Source organism: Schistocerca americana, chromosome X, assembly GCF_021461395.2.
Source record: "Schistocerca americana isolate TAMUIC-IGC-003095 chromosome X, iqSchAmer2.1, whole genome shotgun sequence".
Taxonomy (NCBI): Eukaryota; Metazoa; Arthropoda; class Insecta; order Orthoptera; family Acrididae; genus Schistocerca; species Schistocerca americana.
In genome coordinates, this window is record NC_060130.1 from 758,272,505 (window position 1) to 758,292,715 (window position 20,211).

The 20,211-nt window shown below is 42.3% G+C and overlaps 1 protein-coding gene across 3 annotated transcripts in view; it reads left to right on the top strand.

The window, feature by feature from the left end:
- The window catches only part of LOC124555774 (endothelin-converting enzyme homolog), a 400,218-nt gene that overhangs the window by 120,409 nt on the left and 259,598 nt on the right, over positions 1–20,211 (top strand). For all 3 annotated transcript variants that reach the window (XM_047129822.1, XM_047129823.1, XM_047129824.1), the window contains exon 2: positions 19,966–20,073. In XM_047129822.1, the coding sequence (XP_046985778.1) occupies positions 19,966–20,073 (108 nt within the window). The remainder of the gene's footprint in view (positions 1–19,965; positions 20,074–20,211) is intronic.

Genomic DNA, 20,211 nt, shown 5'->3' on the forward strand with positions numbered 1-20,211 from the left:
AAAAAAAAAAAAAATCCCTCTGTAGTACGCAATCTGAGATTGAGCTGATCATAAAGTAAACTCAGTTAGGTGATAGAGAAAATGCAAAAGAAAAGAAGGAATAAGAGACAAAGTCCTCGACTTACGGTGTATATTAAGGATACAGTTAATGTGTAGCCAACGCTCAATTTATAGACACGACCCCCCAAAAATTGTGCAGGTGACATAAACTAAAAATAACTTTTTGCAGAAGCATCAGAACCAACAGAAGTGAAGTAACTCATTAAGCAATACATTAGATCACGTAACATACAAAGTTTTGCCTAAGCTGTTGCATGTATTAGAAATTGGCAAAAGTTTCACGCAAGATATTTTCAGCACAATGACTGCTATATTCACTTATTTTTATTTCTCAAATTCAAGCAAAGCTAAAAAAAGAAAAACCTCTGTGTATCCAGTTATGACTAAGACTAGAGACTTTAAATGCACTACTTAGTTTTGATAAAAGTTGTGTAATGGATCCCAGTGAAGTTCTGTACACTACAGGAAACTGCTTAAATTAAGAATTACTTTGTCATTAGTTGAATGATTATGAAAATATAAAGTGAAATTAAAGCATTGAATACAACAAAATGATACGTCGACTACGTTTACGGGTGTTCTCCTACATACAATTTTAGTGTTCATTTAATATTGTCTGGAAAGGTGATTAACTTTTCTATCCAGAAAAAGGAATACTCCTCGTCAGTGTGTTCTATTTTTACGTTTTGAATACTTTCTTCACCAGTATCAGTTGACAACTGTTTACTAGACTCATCCAGCCCGCGAACTGGCTTATGGATGGAGACACTTGCTAGAAGCGAAGTTCAAATTTCCGATCTTCCATTCCCATTTATTTTTGTCTAGCTCAGCACATGTGAATGCCGAGGTAGTTCCCTCTTCCCCCTTCTTAGCTGACATTTGGTTGTTAGTATACTCAGCCATCTCATCAGTTTTGAGGACTTATCAAACATTAACGTTGTATTTAATTATTTTTATTAGTTTCTCGTAAATTTTTTTCATTTCTTTCTCTCTCTCTCGCACGCTCACACACACACACACACACACACACACACACACACACACACACACACACAACAGGCATACATACAATTGGCGTCTCCAATTATAGGAAAACGCAAAACATACAGTAATCATGCACTTAAAGCACACACCAATGCAGTCTGAAAGGCCACTTTGCGAGATTTATAAGATTTATGTGGTTAAAAGCAGTTTTAACACTGCTCTTAATAACGGAGGCCAGATTTAGGAAAATACGTAAATAACATTCGTAGATTTCAAGAAGACTTTTGATACCACAGAAAGGAATGAAACATTTTCCATTCGGAGGCACAGTAGCCAGATGGTTTGGCCGAACGGTTCTAGGCGCTTCAGTCTGGAACCGCGCGACCGCTACGGTCGCAGGTTCAAATCCTGCCTCGGGCATGGATGTGTGTGATGTCCTTCGGTTAGTTAGGTTTAAGTAGTTCTAAGTTCTAGGGGACTGATGACTTCAGATGTTAAGTCCTAAAGCGCTCAGAGGCATTTTCGGAGGCAGAGTGGCATCAGTTACACAGAGAGAGAAGTGTAGATTACTTTTTTTATCTGAAAAAAAAAACGAAGGAAGGGAGACTAGAGTTGAAGGTCCTGTCTGAAACGAGGTCATTAGGGACGGAGCAGAAGCTCGAATCAGGGAGGTATGGGGGAAGGAAATCGGCCGTGCCCTTTCAAAGGAACCATCCCGGCATTTACCTTAAGCGATCAAGGGAAGTTACGGAAAACCTAAATCAGGATGGTCAGACGCGGGGTTGAACCGTCGTCGTCCCGAGTGCGAGTCCTGTATGATAATCAGTGATCTAGCCCTCTCGGTGTGCTGGAGTGGGTAAACGTATACTTGGACATGAATATCTTGAGAGGTGGGTGAATTTTTATCGTCTCGGCAGTAGAATAGACAAGAAAGGAAGGCGCTAGAAGTCGTAGTCGCAAATATTGCACAATGCAAAAAGACTTTCTACAAAAAGAAACAGCTTCTAGCCTCCAAAAATATAAACCTTTAGACCAGAAAAGAGATTTATGAGACTATAAGTTTGGAACACAGTTCTGTGTGTGTGCGAAACGTTGACAATCAGAAATGTGGTGTTACGGGAGACTGCTGAAGATGAAATTTGGAAATTTGTGGTAAGATCCTATGGGACCAAACTGCTGCTGTCATCGGTCCCTAAGCTTACACACTACTTAATGTAACTTAACTTACGCTAAGGACAACACACATACCCATGCACGGCTGAAGATAAAATGGGTTGATCGAGTAGGGAGTAAAGACGTCCTGTAACGAGTCAACGAGTGAAAATCTATAAAGCCCGTAATGAAACTACGATATAGAGGAGTTGGGCACATATTAAGACGTGAGTCGCTTTCTAATACAGAAGCTGAAGGGACTGTAGAGGGAACGAATCGCAGCAGCAGCTCTATATTGTATACATAAGGCAAACCGTTTATAATGAGGGATGGAGCAGTTAAGACGAGCTGAAGAGGTTAACTGGTAAGTGACAGCAGCGGGATCAAACCGAGTATCGGCCCGATAATCACAACAACGAAAACTTAAAAACAGTTATGCATTTGTGCACTTACGTAACTTTATGATTAACATTGCTGCCTTCGGTGCCGAAGGACTTGGGTTCGATTCCCTGGACGTTTTGACATTTTTCTGAGCTAGAGTGGCCTGGAATGGGCCCACTCAGCTTCGTGAGGCCAAGTGAGGAGCTTCCTGAATAAAGGTCATCAGGATCCATCCACTGGCAATAACGGCTGGAGAGATCGGAGACCTAATGATAACATGCCCCACTATCACAGACTGCTCGTCGTACTGCTTTGTTGGTAGCAGTTGGCCAGCTGGAACAGGCCTCAGTGAGGTGGTGGTGCTGGTATTTGAGCTCTAAAACTGAATATATGCGCTTATAAAAAAAAATAATATCCAGATTTCTCGACTATTACCAGACCATTTTACTCTTACAGAGGACCCGTGAAAAATGAACACCTGTTTCCGCGCGTGATCTGGTTTGTCTTATTGTATTACGATGGTCGTTTCGCCCCATTTAGATGAGTCTCAACAAAATATCTTCGCAGTCGGATGAGAAAGTGCGTGACTGAAATTTTATGAAAAGATCTCGCCGCAAACAAAAGAGCTTTCATTTTAATGACCGCCACCGCAGCTTGCGTATCATATCTGTGGCACTCTCCCCCCAATTTCGCAATAGTACATAACGCATTCGCGATAATACAAAACTATCTGCTTGTCTTTGAACTTTTCCGATCTCCTACGTCAATCCTATCAGGTAAGGATCTAATACCACGCGGCAAAACTCTAGCAGAAGGTGGACAAGCTTAATGCAGGCAATATTTTTAACAGATATGTTGCAACTTCTAAGTGTTTTGCCAATAAAACGCAGTCTTTGGTTCATCTTCCCAACAATATTTTCTTTGTGATTGTTCCAATTTAAGTTCGTAATTGTTATCCCTGGGTATTTAGTTGAATCGGCGACTTTTAACTTTGGTTTATTTATCGTTTAACTGAAATTTAAAGGATTATTTTTAGTAATCATCTGAAGGTCCTCACACTTTATATTGTTCATGGACAGTTGTCACTTTCTGCATCGCACAGATATCTTGTCTAATTCATTTTGTAATTCGTATTGATCTAAAAACTTTACTATGGTAAACAACAGAGTCATCTGAGAACAGTCTAAGACAATTATTCTCATTGTCTCCCAAAACATAAGAGAGCTTTAACACTTCTATTGGGATCGCCAGATATCACATCTGTTTCACTCAATGACTTCCCATTAATTGCTGCGAACTGAGACCTTTCTAACAGTCGCACAACCTAAAAGATACTACAAAGACACGCAATACGATTAGAAAGCGCTTGTGAGGAACAGCGTCAAAGGCCTTTCGGAAATCCAGGAATATGGAGTTAACTTGAGAATCATTGTCAATAACATTCATTATTTCGTGTGAATAAATGACCATTTGTGTATTACAAGAATATATTTTCTGGATCCATGTTGGCTGAGTATCAATAGATCGGTTTCTTCGATGTATTTCATAATGTTCGAACACAATTTATGATCTAAGATGTTACTGCAATTTTATGTCAACTGTATGGGTCTAAAATTCAGGGGATTACTTCTCTTTGTCTATTGGTGTATTGGTGTGACCTGAGCCACTTTAAAGTCCTTATGCACGGATCTTTCACCGAGCGAGCAGTTGTACGTGACTGCTAATTATGGATATACAGGGTGTATCAAAAAGAATTATTCGATTCTAAAAAAATCGTAACTATTATGTTATTTGCGATATGTCTGTGAACAACGACCTGCTGGAAAATGGCAAACTCTCGAGTTTTACATGGTTCCCAATAGGTAGCAGCAGTGTGCGCCCAATTCAGTTCTAGTAAAAATGGTGTCAGGACAACAGAAAGCGTTTGGTGTTTTACGTTTTGCGCAGTGTGGGTCAATAACAACTGTTCAGCGTGACTTTTGTACTAGGTATGGTGTGGATCATCCTACAGCACAGAGCATTAGTTGATGACATGAACAGTTCCGAGAAACAGGTTGTTTGTGTAAAGGCAAATCGCAGGGCCGTCCCTGACTCCACATCTACAAATCCCTCATACATCCTATCCTCTGTTATGCCAGCATTGCCTGGATCTCCGCCAACCCCCCCCCCCCCCCCCCTTTTTACAAGGCCCTCCCAATCCTCAGATGCCATGCGCTCCGCCTTGCCTTCTGTATCCACTTTCCTTCCCCCACACGCCTCCTGTATGACCTCAACCCCTTCCCCCACCAGCTCCTTTTCCTCCAACATCTCCACAACCTTTACACTGTCCGTAGGCTTGATCTCCACCACCCCCTTGTTTACTCCTTCCTCTCCACCCCCTGCCTGTTGCTGTGCCTCTGTCGCTGTATCCCTCTCTCTCTCCACCTCCACACCCTCCATCCCCTTCATCAGGGCAATTCCCAGCACCTCCTCCTCCCGGATGTTGAACTTCGCCGTGACATATACACTTCCTTCCAACTGTGACCTGGCCTTGTTCCCCCCTCCCAGGGCCTCCTTTTTCCTCTCCCCTCCTTCTTCCAGAGCGGATTTTCCTCCTTCCCTCCCTGAGTCCCTGCACTTCCTCCTGGGCTGTTTTTCTCTCTCATCCCTTTCCTCTCCAGGCGGCCTTCGGCGCGCCCCTCACATCATCCCCCTTTCTCTCCCCTCCTCCTCACCTCCTTTTCCCTTTTTCCCTTGCCCCCCCCCCCCCCGGCAGATCCTCATAGGTTTTTATTCGTTATCAGTGTGCTGCGTCAAGAGTTGTGTTTCCATGCCTTTATACAGTGTCCTCTGTCCTCTAGTGATGTGGTTTTAATTGTGTGTTCGACCTGTTTATTGTCCGAGACTGTTCCATGCTACGCCACCCGTCACGTGGCTGTTTTCATCATTCTAAAACTTTTTATGCTTCGGCTGTACTTTGCCTGGTGCCTTTTAATCTAGTTTGTGTTTTTTGTGTAACATACTTTTTTAGATTTTCATCTCCAATTTACAGTCGCCACTTTGTATGCTTTCTTTTCTTATGTTCCGCCTTTTTGTTTCTATATTCCGTCATGTTTCCTTCTTTATATTGTTTTAATGTCTTCCTGTCTATTTATGTCTCTTGGCTGAAGAGCATTGTGCTTACGCTGCTGCCTGCCCGCCTCTGATGGGGAATGGAAATTACGATAAAGGAAAAAAAAACCTTCCCCGACTGTCTGACGCGGACGTCCAACGCATCCGCCATAGTTTCACAAGGAGTCCGCAGAAATCCGTTTGCTGTAGAGCTCGACAGCTCAACTTGCCCCTGATGCCAGTCTGGCGTGTGTTGCGATGACGTTTACACATGGAACCAAACAAAATTCAGCTACTGCAAGATGTTCGTTAAGGTGTCAAACAACAACGTGTGGAGTTCTGTAATTTCGTTCTTGGGTAATTGGAGGATGACAAAGTGTTCAAATGTGTGTGAAACCTTAGGGGACTTAACTGCTAAGGTCATCAGTCCCTAAACTTACACACTACTTAACCTAAATTATCCTAAGGACAAACACACACACCCATGTCCGAGGGAGGACTCGAACCTCCGCTGGGACCAGCCACACAGTCCATGACTGCAGCGCCTAAGACCGCTCGGCTAATCCCGCGCGGCGGAGGATGACAGTTTTCTTCCTCACCTAGTGTTTAGTGACGAGGCAACGTTCCATTTAAATGGAAAGGTGAAACGTCATAATGTGAGAATATGGGTACAGAAAAACTACATGAAGTTGTACAACATGAGTTGGACTCTCCAAACTTTAATGTGTTTTGTGCAGTTTCACGGGAAAAGGTGTATGGTCCATTTTTCTTTGCCGAGAAAACTGTTACAGGAAGCACATATCTCGATATGCTTCAGAACTTACTTTTACCACATTTCGAGACTGATTCGAACGACTTCTTTTACAAACAAGATGGGGCACCGACACACTGGCATCTGGAAGTGCGGGAATTTTAAAATCAAAGGATTAGTGAACGATGGATCAGTCGCACTGAACCAAATGATTCGGATTTATATTACTGGCCTCCAAGGTCACCAGACCTGACTATATGTGATTATGTCTTGTGGGGGTTTATAAAAGACTCTGTTTATGTGCCTCCGTTACCAACAACAATTAGTGAATAGAAACATCGCATAACAGCAGGTGTGAAAGTTGTAACTCAAGACATGCTCGCTGCAGCGTGGGAACAATTTGAATACCGCATTGACTTATGCCGTGCATCTCAAGGGGGCGTATTTAACACCTATGAAAAGGTACGAAAAAACTTTTTGACTTTCCTGTTCATCAAAAAACATAATTCATTGCATATATTTATTAGTTTCAGAAATATAGACGTGTTAGATCGGACAATTCTTTTTGATACACCCTGTATTACATCAGCATACTCCGAAAGGTTCATAACTGGTATGCAATGTGGAACGCAAGACTTGCCTTTATTAAGTGACTTACGTTGCTTCGCTACACAGAGTGTACCTACATCTAAGTTGCTCATGTTGGCAACTGTTCTTGATTTGAATTCTGGGATATTTATTGCATCTTCTTCGGTGAAGGTGAAATAATTGCGGAAAACCATGTTCAGTAACAGCATTTCAGTGCCGCTGTCATTGGTAGCACTACCACTGCTATAGTACAGTGAAGGTATTGACTGTGTGTTGCCGTTGATGTGTTTTACATACGACTAGAATCTATTTAGTTTTCTGTAAGATTTCGAAACACATTTTCGATGTGGAAAGTATTGAAAGCATCTCAAATTGAAGACCGAACTAAATTCCGAGCTTCTGTAAAGCCATTGTCCATCTTGGGGATTTTGTGTCCTTTTATATCTAGCAGGTTTTTTTTCATTGCTTCAGCAACAGCGTCCCGTCCTGTTTTGTGTACCAAGGGGGTCTGTTCCGTCTGTTATTAATTTATTTGGTACCAATCTCTCAATGGCTGTCAGTACTATTTCTGTGAATTTAAGTCGCATCAGGTCTACGCTTACATAGTTTAGAAGGAATTGAAACTGTCTCTTAAGAACCCAAGAAGCAAATTTTTTCTGTTCTTTTATATTAACTTATATACTTGCGTCTGTTTTGGTGGATTTGGATGTTACGGCATTTAGTCTCATTACATCGACTTTGTGGTCACTAATCTCTGTATCCGTGTTGACACTATTTGTTCATAACTGTTTGTTGTCAAGAGGCCTAGTTTGTTATCGCAACCATTTATACTTCGTGTGAGCTCCTGAACTAATTGCTCAAAATAATTTTCGGCGAATGCATTTAGTTCGATTTCGGCCGATGTTTCATGCCTATCACCGACTTTAAACAGAGATTGAAGTCACCTCCAACTTTAATTGAATGAGTCGGATATCAGTTCGAAATGAGACTCAAATTTTTCTTGAACCCTTCACTATATATATCATCTGAGTTGGGGAGCGTAAGGTGGGTGTCGGTAAAAGAAATATTGATTTATTCCAGTTGTCGAGTATAGCCCCTCCCCACTGTAAATCCTAGCAACCAGCGCAATTTCATTACACGATAAACTACTTGCAACAGCAACAAACACGCCACCAACTACTGAACTTAATCTATCCTTTCTGAACACCTTTAGATCACTGGTAAAAACTTTGGTTGAACTTATTTGCGGCTTTAGGTAGCTTTAAGCACCTATAACGATTTCTCCTTCGGCGCTTTTTATGGGCGCTGGGAGTTCTGGGTCTTTCCCAACACAGCTACGACTATTTACAACTAGAGTGCCAATGCTTCCTAGGTCTACCCTCGTCCTGTGTTTGACCTGCACCCCTTTAGACTGAATCCCTATTTTTATACTTCGACAAACTTCTAACTTCACGCGATAAAAATTTGTAGGAAAAGCAGTGCTGTACACCATGCTCTGGTTGTCGGTTACAGAGTGACGATTTCCCTACAACGTGAAAAAGAGCGTTCCACAGCACATGTCAGCCTTTCACGTTTACCGAGCGGGGTGGCGCAGTGGTTAGACACTGGACTCGCATTCGGGAGGACGACGGCTCAATCCCGCGTCCGGCCATCCTGATTTAGGTTTTCCGTGATTTCCCTAAATCACTCCAGGCAAATGCCGGGATGGTTCCTCTGAAAGGGCACGGCCGACTTCCTTCCCCGTCCTTCCCTAATCTGATGAGACCGATGACCACGCTGTCTGGTCTCCTTCCCCAAACCAACCAACCAACCTTTCACGTTTAAATAAAGCGATATGCTGTACTGTGAAGCCTTCAGGAAGCGATGCTGAAATATCACCGCTCAACGCAGCAGCGGCAACAGAATACACAGTTTCGAAACCGTCGTATTCCTTCAAATAGGAACGAGCTTTTTGTACAATTGTGTCGGCCTTACTTCCGGTTACGTTTCCGAGCGCTGCAAAGGCATTGACGACCTCGCGTATTGCTTCAGTCAAAAGCAAATCAAAAGCTTCTCTTGCTTTGATAGCCTTCATACAAAATCTAAAATTTGCTGTTGTGTAAAGTCTGAGTTCAAATGTGCGTTGGAGCGCAAATTTCACAAAATATCGTTGAATGGGACAACGGGCTAGGGCTACTTCCGTAGCTATATTGTGATTAATTTCAATTCAGTAGAGTGCTTTAACAAAACCAGCCGTATTTTCTCGCAAATACGATGTAACAAATGAATGACGCAACAGGGTGAATCGGTTTAGAATAGCTTGCTCGTAATCCCTTGGCTCCTTTTTCTATCTGTTAAAAGTAGAATAACATCATCTTAACGAATGCTGTTACATCATTAATTCCATGGATTCCTTAAAACTCCAATCACTGGACGAATCGGTGACAGTTTTCCGCTCGTGTCAATTTAACAGGAATGACGGAGAATACTCACCGTTCTTTGAAAATGCTCCAGTACAGATACTTCCAAATTAACCTACCAATCAGCTCGTATGTCTCATCAGTTCACACACAATTATCCGCATTGCTTCATGTTTCGCAAACTCGATGCATGGTTTCAATGACACGCATTGACAGATAGAGTTTTTTCATTGTTGGTTGATTGGTTGATCGGGGGATGGGACCAAATAGCAAGGACATCGGTCACATAGGATTCAGTGTGCTAACAACTGCCTCACCCCGCTCTGTTTTCTCAATGATGCTTCGTCGGGTGTCCAGTGACTTGCGAATCTGGACAGAAATACATTTATCTGGGGGTTATTTAACTCAACGAAAAGTATATTAAAATAATTCAAGCTTCGCACGAATCCATAAAATACACCCCTTGTGAAATACCGCATGATGTGGCAGCAAATGCTTCTGCAAAACGCTGGTTCCACTGATTTGACGAACTCTTCGCTGCCTGATGCTTTTGTTCTGCATTACTTGTGACATTTGAAGCCCACTATCTTATTATACAGCTTAAAAAAAAAAAAAAGCTATTGCTCTTTCGGCAACACTCACAACACTGAACTGCTGGGAAACTTTACACACTCGAACAATCGGCAATCAATTGGCGTGCTTGAATAAGACGTACTGTGAAATCCAGTATGTCACTTGTACTGGTGCGTCCACGATTTTCCGCTCTTGATTCGATGCGCCACGGACTCAAGTGGGTCGCGGAAAAAAGGAACTTAATGAGATATATAATCAGTAAAATGTAAAACTGAATTCAGTCTATAGAAAACACCTTTGAAATAAGTGATTTATGCTATTTGTGTTATAGAAAACGGGAAAATATGCAACTTATAAGCTTTATCACTAAAATATTGTAGTAGAAAAATAAAGTACGTAGTTTTATGTGCTCATAAGTTCTTCATCTACGTCGATCGACACACATACTCCGCAAGCTAGCTTTCAGTGCATGGCGGCTGTACCATGCGCCACATCTAATCATTCTCTTTCCTGATCGGCTCGAGAATGGAGACAGGGAAAAAAAATTGTCTATATGCTTCCGTACGAGTCTTAATTTCTGTTATTTTGTCTTTGTGGTGCTTACGCGAGATGTATGTTACTGGCTCTATAATCGTCGTGTAGTCAGTCGTAAATGCCGGTTCTCATCAAACTTTATTGATAGTGTTTAACGAAAAGAATGTCTTTTTCCGACCAGGCATTCATATTTGAGTACACGGAGAATTTCAGTAATGCTCGTGTGCCGGTCGAACCTACCGGTGACGAATCTGGCAGGGTGCCCCTGAACTGCTTCGAGGTCTTCCTTTAATCTGACTTGGTGTGGATCCCAAACACTCGAGAAGTACTCAATAATGATTCGCGTAAGTGTTCTGTACGTGGTCTCCATCATTTATGCAGCGTTTCAGATGTACTGGTAGGTCTCCCAATAACACGAAATCGACGATTCGCCTTTCCTACAACCCATCTCACGCGCTCGTTCCATTTGATGATGCTTTGTAACGTTACGTCTAGGTATTTAATCGACTTGGCTGTGTCAAGTAGCACACCACTAATACTGTATTCTAACATTATAAAGCTGTTTTTTTCCACTCATCTGAATTAACTTACATTTTCCCAGTTAGAATCATTGCCGATCGTCACTCTAATGTGGTCTCAAAACACATACCAGTCCCTGGAGGTTTGCCACTTGTTTAATAATTATATAAAACATAAAATTTAATTTCTAATAATAATTCATGTATAATCCATTCCAATGCCACAGGCGGGCTTACGAAGCAGCAACGCTGCTCCAGGAGCACAATCTTTTTATTACTAAAAGTCTTGTAATATTTTGAAGTATAATAAACTACAACATTGTACAGATGTTGATGCAATGTATTACCATTACCAACACATTCTTCAGTCTACTTATATTAAGCCTTATATTAAGCAAGGAATAACAAAAATAAAGGATGTCTGTCTATTATACATTACGACCCTCTTCAACTCTTGGCGGTCTCTGTCAGTCAACAGACGAGGTCGGCCTATGCACTTTTGTGCTGTACGTGTCCCTTCACGTTTCCACTTCGCTATCACATCGGAAACAGTGGACCTAGGGCTGTTTAGGAGAGTGGAAATCTCGCGTACAGACTTATGACACAAGTGACACCCAATCACCTGACCACGTTCGATGTCCGTGAGTTCCACGGGGCGCCCCATTCTGCTCTCTCAGGATGTCTAATCACTACTGATGTCGCTGATATGGAGTACCTGGCAGTAGGTGGCAGCACAATGCACCTAATATGAAAAGCGTATGTTTCTGGGGGTGTCCGAATACTTTCGATCACGTAGTGTACGTTTACCATAATTTGGGATAGACTGTATAACGATTCGGCTGCCTCTGTCCTTTACGTCAGAAGTACAAGATAAAGGAGGTTAATATACATAGCAAGGCATTCAGGTGGACTTTATTCATTGGCAGTACGCGAGTTTGGCAGAAAAAAGGAACAAATTGACAAAGAAATACTCTCCGAATTGTATTGTTGTCGCATGTGGAAAGTACGTATGCGCTTAGATAGAGTTTCTAACAGTAAAAAAAATAAGAAATTTGCAAAAAATATTAACATACAGTTTTTCCTAATGTTACCCTAGTTTCGTTACAGCGTCCACCACAGGACCCAGAATGGTAATGGGGCATCGGACACTCATTCAGATGGGAGGATACCCCTCTTACTGCAAGGGAAGGAATACTGTATACGCTAGCTGGCTGCAAATCACGTAAGCTTTGCTGACGTGATTCATGCGAAACAGGGTAGCGTAATACACTGCGACGCGCGTTTTTGTGATTCACAGGTTTCTGTGAAACACCCCGAGTTGAAGTGCGCTACAGGACAGCACAGTTTACTGCGCGTGTCGCGTAGTTTCACAAACTAAAGCATCTCCCCTAGGCATTCAGAGTCCTCCAGCTCAAGAATGCGAAGTATCTCGCTCATATGACGCTGCATGTCCTTGTTACTCTAAGTAAGGCAGTGGCCGATCCTTTAAACCGAACTTATAAATATTGTGAACAATTTTCATAGGTAATTTTCTAAACCTACTTATACAACTCTTGTCAAGATTGAGGTTTGATGAGCCGTAAAGCAAGTCAATAGAGACGAAGTGTACAATCATCCAGGAAAAACAGTGGGCGGAAATCGGCCGTAATCTTTCGACAGGAACTGATACCACATTTGAACTACGTGATTTCGGAAAATCACTGGAAATCTAAAATCATGAAGACTGGACGAGGATAGTAGGATGCTACTTGCTTTTTTGACACACCCTGCGATTTGAGAGAGTTTTCCAAATGTTTGCTTTTTAATTTCACATAAAATTCGAGCTGTTTTGTTATATGAAGTTATTTCCTGTCATTGAGATTAGATAATCGTTTATCTTCCCTCGACAGTTTGAGTGCAGTTCAGCTGCATCGATCGATGATGGACCATTACGCCGGATGATCATAAAATTTCTATTATCGGCTCAAAGAACCGTGGCGATGGTGTCAATCCTCCATATATATTCACCCTTCAGTGGAGTATATTGTTTCTAATGATGGCTGACTTGGGGGAGGCTTTTATTGTATAACTGCATTTTGAGTGTAAGGAACCGCCACACTACGAAAATCACCTCATTGTCATTCTGGAAATGCGTGCCTCGCAATGGTTTCTTCATTCTAGGAAAGAGGTAGAAGTCACTGAGAGCCATGTCAGAAGAATACGAGCATAATCTGTTAGTATCACACCATGCCAGTCCCGTCCTAAAAAAAGCATTTACTTCCACTTTATTCTATGGTGTTTGAGTCTTCATTTTTTTTATATGGACTAACACCAGCCGTATAATGGAATGACGACAACGAAAATTTGCCCCGGATCGGGACTCGAACCCCGATTTCCCGCTTACCACGAGCAGTCACCTCACCATTTTTTATTTTCTTATTTTTATTTTTTAAAATTGATCTCATTTTGTTCGTGTTTGTTCGTTGTATCTTGTCGGGGCGGACGTCGCAAGACATCCGTTTCAGTTCGTCGTTGATCCATTAACTCCTTTTTTTTTTATTACAGAGGGCAGCTAACCCTCTGACCGAACACGCTGAGTTTCCTTGCCGGCAGTCTTTCCACAGGAACGCCCCATTTGGCGGTCCGAGCACGAATCACGGCCAGATCCAAACTTCCCTATATCGTCAGCCATGTGTCTACAACCTATACTCATACATCCATTATGTATATTCCCGTACAGGGGGCACATTTTACTTGAAAGTCACTTGCCCGGTGTCGGCGGATAAATATGATATTGCAGTGCCTGTGTTATTCCGAATTACGATGCAAAATGGTTCAAATGGCTCTGAGTACTATGGGACTCAACATCTGTGGTCATAAGTCCCCTAGAACTTAGAACTACTTAAACCTAACTAACCTAAGGACATCACACACATCCACGCCCGAGGCAGGATTCGAACCTGCGACCGTAGCAGTCGCGCGGTTCCTGACTGAGCGCCTAGAACCGCTAGACCACCGCGGCCGGCAATTACGATGCAATGTTCCTTCGGACACGCATGCATGTCCACAGAAACTTTGCATCATAATTCGGAATAAGAAGGCACTACAGTATTGTATTAATTTTTTTTAATTTCTCGGATGAGGTGATCCACATGTTTTCACGTCTTGCTTTTCTACTTTGTCTCGAGGTTTTAGATATACATACAGTAACCGTCCACGGTGATTATGCATCTAAAGAAATCGTCCGTATTGGGTAAATGATTGTTCACGCTGGTCGTTCTTCGTGTTAACTGGTCATTCAGAATTAACGCCTCAGGCGAAGGTAGCTGATGATACAGAAAGTGTGTGTATCGTCTTAATTGTACGATTGGATTGTGATTTACTATCGGAGAGATCACAGTTCGTAGTAATTGACGGAAAGTAATCAAATAAAATAGAAGTGATATCTCGCGTTCCCCAACCTATATAAACGATTTAGAAGACTATCTGAGCAGCCATCTTAGATTGTTTGCAGATGATGTTGTCATTTTCCGTCAAATAAAGTTATCAGAAGATCAAAACAATTGCAAAATGATCTAGACAAGATTTCTGTATGGTGCGAAGAGTGGCAGTTCGATGTCAGAGGTTATTCACATGAATACTAAAAGGAGCCCGTTAAATTTTGTTTAAATGATAAGTCACACAGATCTAAAGGCTGTCAATTCAGCTGAATGTCAAGGAATTACAATTACGTACAGCTTAAATTGGAACGATCACATAGTTAGTGCCGTCTGAAAGGCAAACCAAACACTGCGTTTTATTGGCGAAACTCTTAGAAGATGCAACATGTCTTCTAAAGAGACTACCTACACTACGCTTGTTCGTCGTCTGCTGGAGTATTGCTGGCAGTATGGGATCACTATCAGACTGAACTTACGGAAGACTTCGAAAAAGTTCAAAGAAGGGCAGCTCGTTTTGTATTATCGCGAGAGAGTGTCACGTATGTGATATCTACGCGAGTTGGAGCGGCAGTCATTAAAACAAAGGCGTTTTTCGTTGCTGAAAGATCTTTACACTAAAATTTCAATCTCCAACGTTCTCCTCTGAATAGGTAAACATTTTGTCGACACGCACCTGCAAAGGGAGAACTGATCATTGTCATAAAATAAGATAAATCAGAGCTCACATAGAAAGCGTTAAGTGTTCATCTCTCCCGCGCGCTATTGGAGTGTGGAACATTAAAGAAATAGTGTGAAAGTGGTTCGATGAATAATTCTGCCAGGCACTTAAGTCTGAATTGAAGAGTAGCCGTGCAGATGTAGATGTGTTCATTTAGAAAACAACGATAATTCAGTTCTTCTGGAGACGCCAGTAACTGTTCAAATGTTTGTTTTGAAAATAATTTAATTTTCCGGCACAATCACACACAATTTCAATACGAAAGCATCTATTGCGGTCGCCACCGGGAATATTCAGATCGTAAGACGGATGACGCAGTTCATTCCGAGCACTGAGGAATCGACTGCGTGGTTTCCTTAGTGGACGGAATGGACTCCGGTGTCTGTCGTATGGTCTGAAGACGGCCGGTGAAATCTGAAACCGGTAATTTCGCATTTAAACTGTGAGCAAGTGTGACGGAGAATAAATTATATTAAAAAAGGCGTTCATTTTTTAAAATATTGTCCGACTACCACACTATTAGAATTATGCAAGTGTGAACTTATCTTGTTCTGTGGACCGTACTGTTCGTGTGTGCAAAGTATTTCAGTTGCTGGCCGACACGTGATGCTGACAACATTGTCTAGAAACGAGCCGTTCGTGTTGTATTGACAGAGCTGTGTGTCAGGCTACGCTAGCGAGTGGCAACCGTGCAGCGCGCCCGGCTTCGTCATTACACGCAGAGGAACGTCCACGCCAGCCGACCTCCAGACCCTTCAAGTGCCACTTGTTGTAACGGTCTGCGCCGCTTATCTGCCCCTGCTGGCCTAGCTTCTCCTCACAAAGACAAAATAGCATTAATGTCATAGTTAGGCTCCGTTAATACGACAGTTGAGGAGAAATTGCAGTGACACGAACTTGCCAACAAATCTCAAAATTCAAGCATCGTGTGAATCGCGTTGATGCATCTTAAGCGTGAGACTAATGTATTACCTGGCAAAGCGAACTGAAGACCTGATCAAGTGCCAGCATCGTCGTTTTTACTCCCAGGAAGGAGGAAGGGAAAGTTCAGATTTTGAGTTCCAAAGAAGGCAGATGATGACAAGTTTGAATATTACCGAATCATCCGTTGAATAAACATTGAGTGCAAAATACTGACACGTATTATTTACAGAAAACTGGAAAAACTGGTAGAAGCCGATTTCCGGAAAGATCAGTATGGGTTCCGGAGAAATGTAGGAACTGTGAGGCACAGGGTGCGATTTGTGTTTTTACCAGGGGGGGGGGGGATGTCTTAAGGGGTTAGTAGAATTATATATATAACTAGCTTGGACCGTGGCGTTACGCATGGCTAAACAACTATTTATAAATAGATGTTAATGCCGAAACTCACTATTGATGCGTATGCACTATCAGAAAAGCCATCCCCTGTTATATGTTTAAAAGTACATTATAGGTAAAGCTTATTTACAAAATCATCTACATATGGGTACAGATATACGAGGGGAATTCAAAAAGTAGAGGCACATTTGTGAAAAGTTGTACTTATTCTGGTGATAGAAAACTGAAACATACTAATAGTATTAATAATAAGTCTTATTCAAATCTTTCAGTGTTCGGATCCACAAATTTAAATTATATGTAAAGTTTTACTCCAGTGCGTGGGAAATAAACATCCCAGGTTGGGATGCATAAACTAAAACCAGACGACGGGATGGTCTGATGCAGAGGGGGGGAAATCCCCCCCATCCCCCCCTGCAAATCGCACACTGGTGAGGCAGCACTGACTGTCCGATTTATCTTAGAATACAGCGTTTGGAAAGGCTGACTAGACTACTCTCATTGACATTTTTAAAGTAGCAGGGTAAAATACTGGACCGAAAGGGTATTTACAACTTGTACGGAAACCAGAGTGCAATTATAAGAGTTGGAGGACATAAAGGGAACCAGTAGTTGAGAAGGAAGGGAGACAGGGTTGTAGGAATTAAAGTTCAGGAAGAAGAAATAAAAACTTTGAGGTAAGGCGATAACATTGTAATTCTGTCAGAGACGGCAAAGGACTTGGGGTAGCAGCTGAACGGAGTGGGCAGTGTCCTGAAAAGAGATTATGAGATGAACATCAGCGAAAGTAAACCTGGGGCAACGGAAAGTAGACGAACTAAATCATGCGAAGCTGAGGCAATTAGATTAAGAAATAAAGCACTAAAAACAGTAGACGGGTTTTGCTGTTTGGACACCAAAATAACTGAAGATGGACGAATTAGAGAGTATGTAAACTGCAGTCTGGCAATGTCAAGAAAAGCATTTCTGAAAAAGAGGAGTTTGTTAACATCTAATACGAATTTCAGTGTAAGGAAGCCGTTTCTGAAGGTAATTCTCTGGAGTATAGCCTTGTACGGAAGTGAAACGTGCAGGATAAGCAGTTCAAACGTGAAAAGAACAGACGCTTTTGTATTGTCGTGCTGCTGTGGGTGGTCGAAGATTAGAGGGATAGATCTCATAAATACTGAGGAAGTGCCGAATCGAATAGAGAAGAAATTTAATTTATGGCACACCATGACTGAAGGAAGTGGTCGGTTGAGGCATCAGGGAATCGTAAATTTGGTGTTGGAGGGAAATGTATGTGTGTGTGTGTGTGTGTGGGGTGGGGGGGATTGTAGAGGGAGACCTAGGCGTCAATACACTAAGCAGGTTCAAGTTAATGTAGGCTGCAGTAATTACTCAGAGACGAAAAGGATTAGACAGGATAGACTAGCGAGGAGAGCTGCACCAAACCAGTCTTCAAACTGAAGATCAGAACGACAACAACCGAAAGCATGTTCTCCATGCTCGCACTTTGAAGTAACAACAAGCACTGGTGCCTATACTCAGTTACTTGATCAAGTTAGTTTCTCCTACGGACGTCCGTTGATCATAGATATTTACAAAATATTTATGTCGGGAATTTAATCATCTATGTTTCAATATCGACACTGAAGCCTTTGAAACTTTGTAATATCGATGTTAAAGACAAAATATTGACCTGCGATGGCAAAAAAGCCATGCTACTTGATGCCTCAGTCAATTATTTTTTCGTTATTTAAACGAATCATTTTTGTACATGTTCCGTAACGACATCAGTAAAGGAACAGAAATAGCATTTGGGGAAAAAGTCATATATCGTGTTTTGCTCACATGCTTAGTTTGGTAACAAAAATTCTATTGAAAAGACTGAAAAAGTGCCTGGGTTTATTACCTGTGAAAAGGATAGTATTTTTGTTCAAACAAGTGTAGTAGCAAGAGACTAACTACAAAGAGAATGAGACGTCAAACTAATTCAAGAAGTATCCACTAAATGAAATTCAGCGTTTTATGTGATAGGTAATTTTCGGAGTTCTGCGTCCAGTGATTAATAACGCCTCCATGACGGTGTGTCTGGACGCGGTCGTCGACCTAATTTTAACAATGAACGTCAATCTTCCTACAAGCCGATACGATTTCATTGATCCGCGGTCCAATTTCGGTGATCCTGCGCCCGCTTTAATCATAATTTGCGATGTTGTTGGGTGAGCATGGGAGCACGTTGGGGTTGGTCTAGTATGTGCTGTAAGTTTCGTATGGCAGCGAAACTTCGTAGATATGCCAATACTTAACGTAAGGGATTTACGCTGGAAAAAATTAGGTCCAGTTTTCCAAATTTGGTGTTGTACAGTATCTCGTGGAACTCGCCGGTGCTCATATTGAACAAACTGTGTAAGTGGCAGTTGTGTTACCTTTCCTGCTCACACCCCGTTCCTAAACCATTACATATGGAAACATTTCTGTATGTTATGAAACGGTTTCACACATTACGAATATGAATGACGACGGCTATACGATTTCCTAGTAACGTATGAAAATTTGTACCGGATCGGGACTCGAACCCGGATTTCCCGCTTTACGCAAGCGGGCGCCTTACCCGCCTCAGGCATCCAACCATGCCTCCAGACCGCCCCAAACTTCCATATGTCCTAGTTTCTACATACCATAGTGTTCGCGAACAAATCGTATGGTTACCGCACAGGGAGAGACATTGTTTTGCTCGTCAGATTGCCTTGCTTTGGTGTGAAATACAGTAGGGAAGTGTCTGTATTTTACAGTGTCTGCGTAATTCGATGCTATGCATCCAACTATACGAACATTGAAAAATATAGACAATGCCCTACTATTTCTACACATCTTCGGTGTATTTACAGCGCCAGATGTGCACCTGGTGGCCAAAATTGAAACTATTTTTTTTTCCAGCGTAAATCGGCTCCGTGTTAACGCATTAGATTATCTACCAAGTTTCGCTGCCATATAAAAATGGAAATGTCGTGTGGCTACGGCCTCCCGTAGGGTAGACCGTTCGCCTGGTGCAGGTCTTTCGATTTGACGCCACTTCGGCGACCTGCGTGTCGATGGGGATGAAATGATGATGATTAGGACAACACAACACCCAGTCCCTGAGCGGAGAAAATTTCCGACCTATCCGGGAATCGAACCCGGGCCCTTAGGATTGACAGTCTGTCACGCTGACCACTCAGCTACCGGGGCGGACGCTGCCATAGGATAATTACTGCCTCACTGGATCTCTGCGAGTAGCTGCACTTTAATTATAACCATCGGCTATCAAAAACTGTACTTTAGAGTTATCTTGACTATACTTGCCAGGGCGCACATAAAAAAAAATTTAAAAAAAACTTTAATTCCTGTAATCTGCAAGGCGGTTACATTATAAGCGAGGCGTAATCGCATACGTATGGCAAACGTAGATGAAAGTGTGTGGCAGTGTAAGTAGCGAATGTGTTGTCTGTTGCAGATGGCGCGCTACAAGCAGGCGGAGTTCGACGACGACGCCAGCAGCGTCGGGTCGGTTCAGCTGACTGGCACTTCGACGCCCGGCGGCCCCCGGATCCGATTCCGCATGGTAAAGTTTTCTCTCACCGTGGCCTTCATGTACAGCCGCATTTTTGGTACTTACCTCCTGTGTTCTTGTTGGGCGCACATTATCTTACTGAAATCGAGTACTACTACGTAGAATTTATAGGTCGACCAAGGGAGTGCG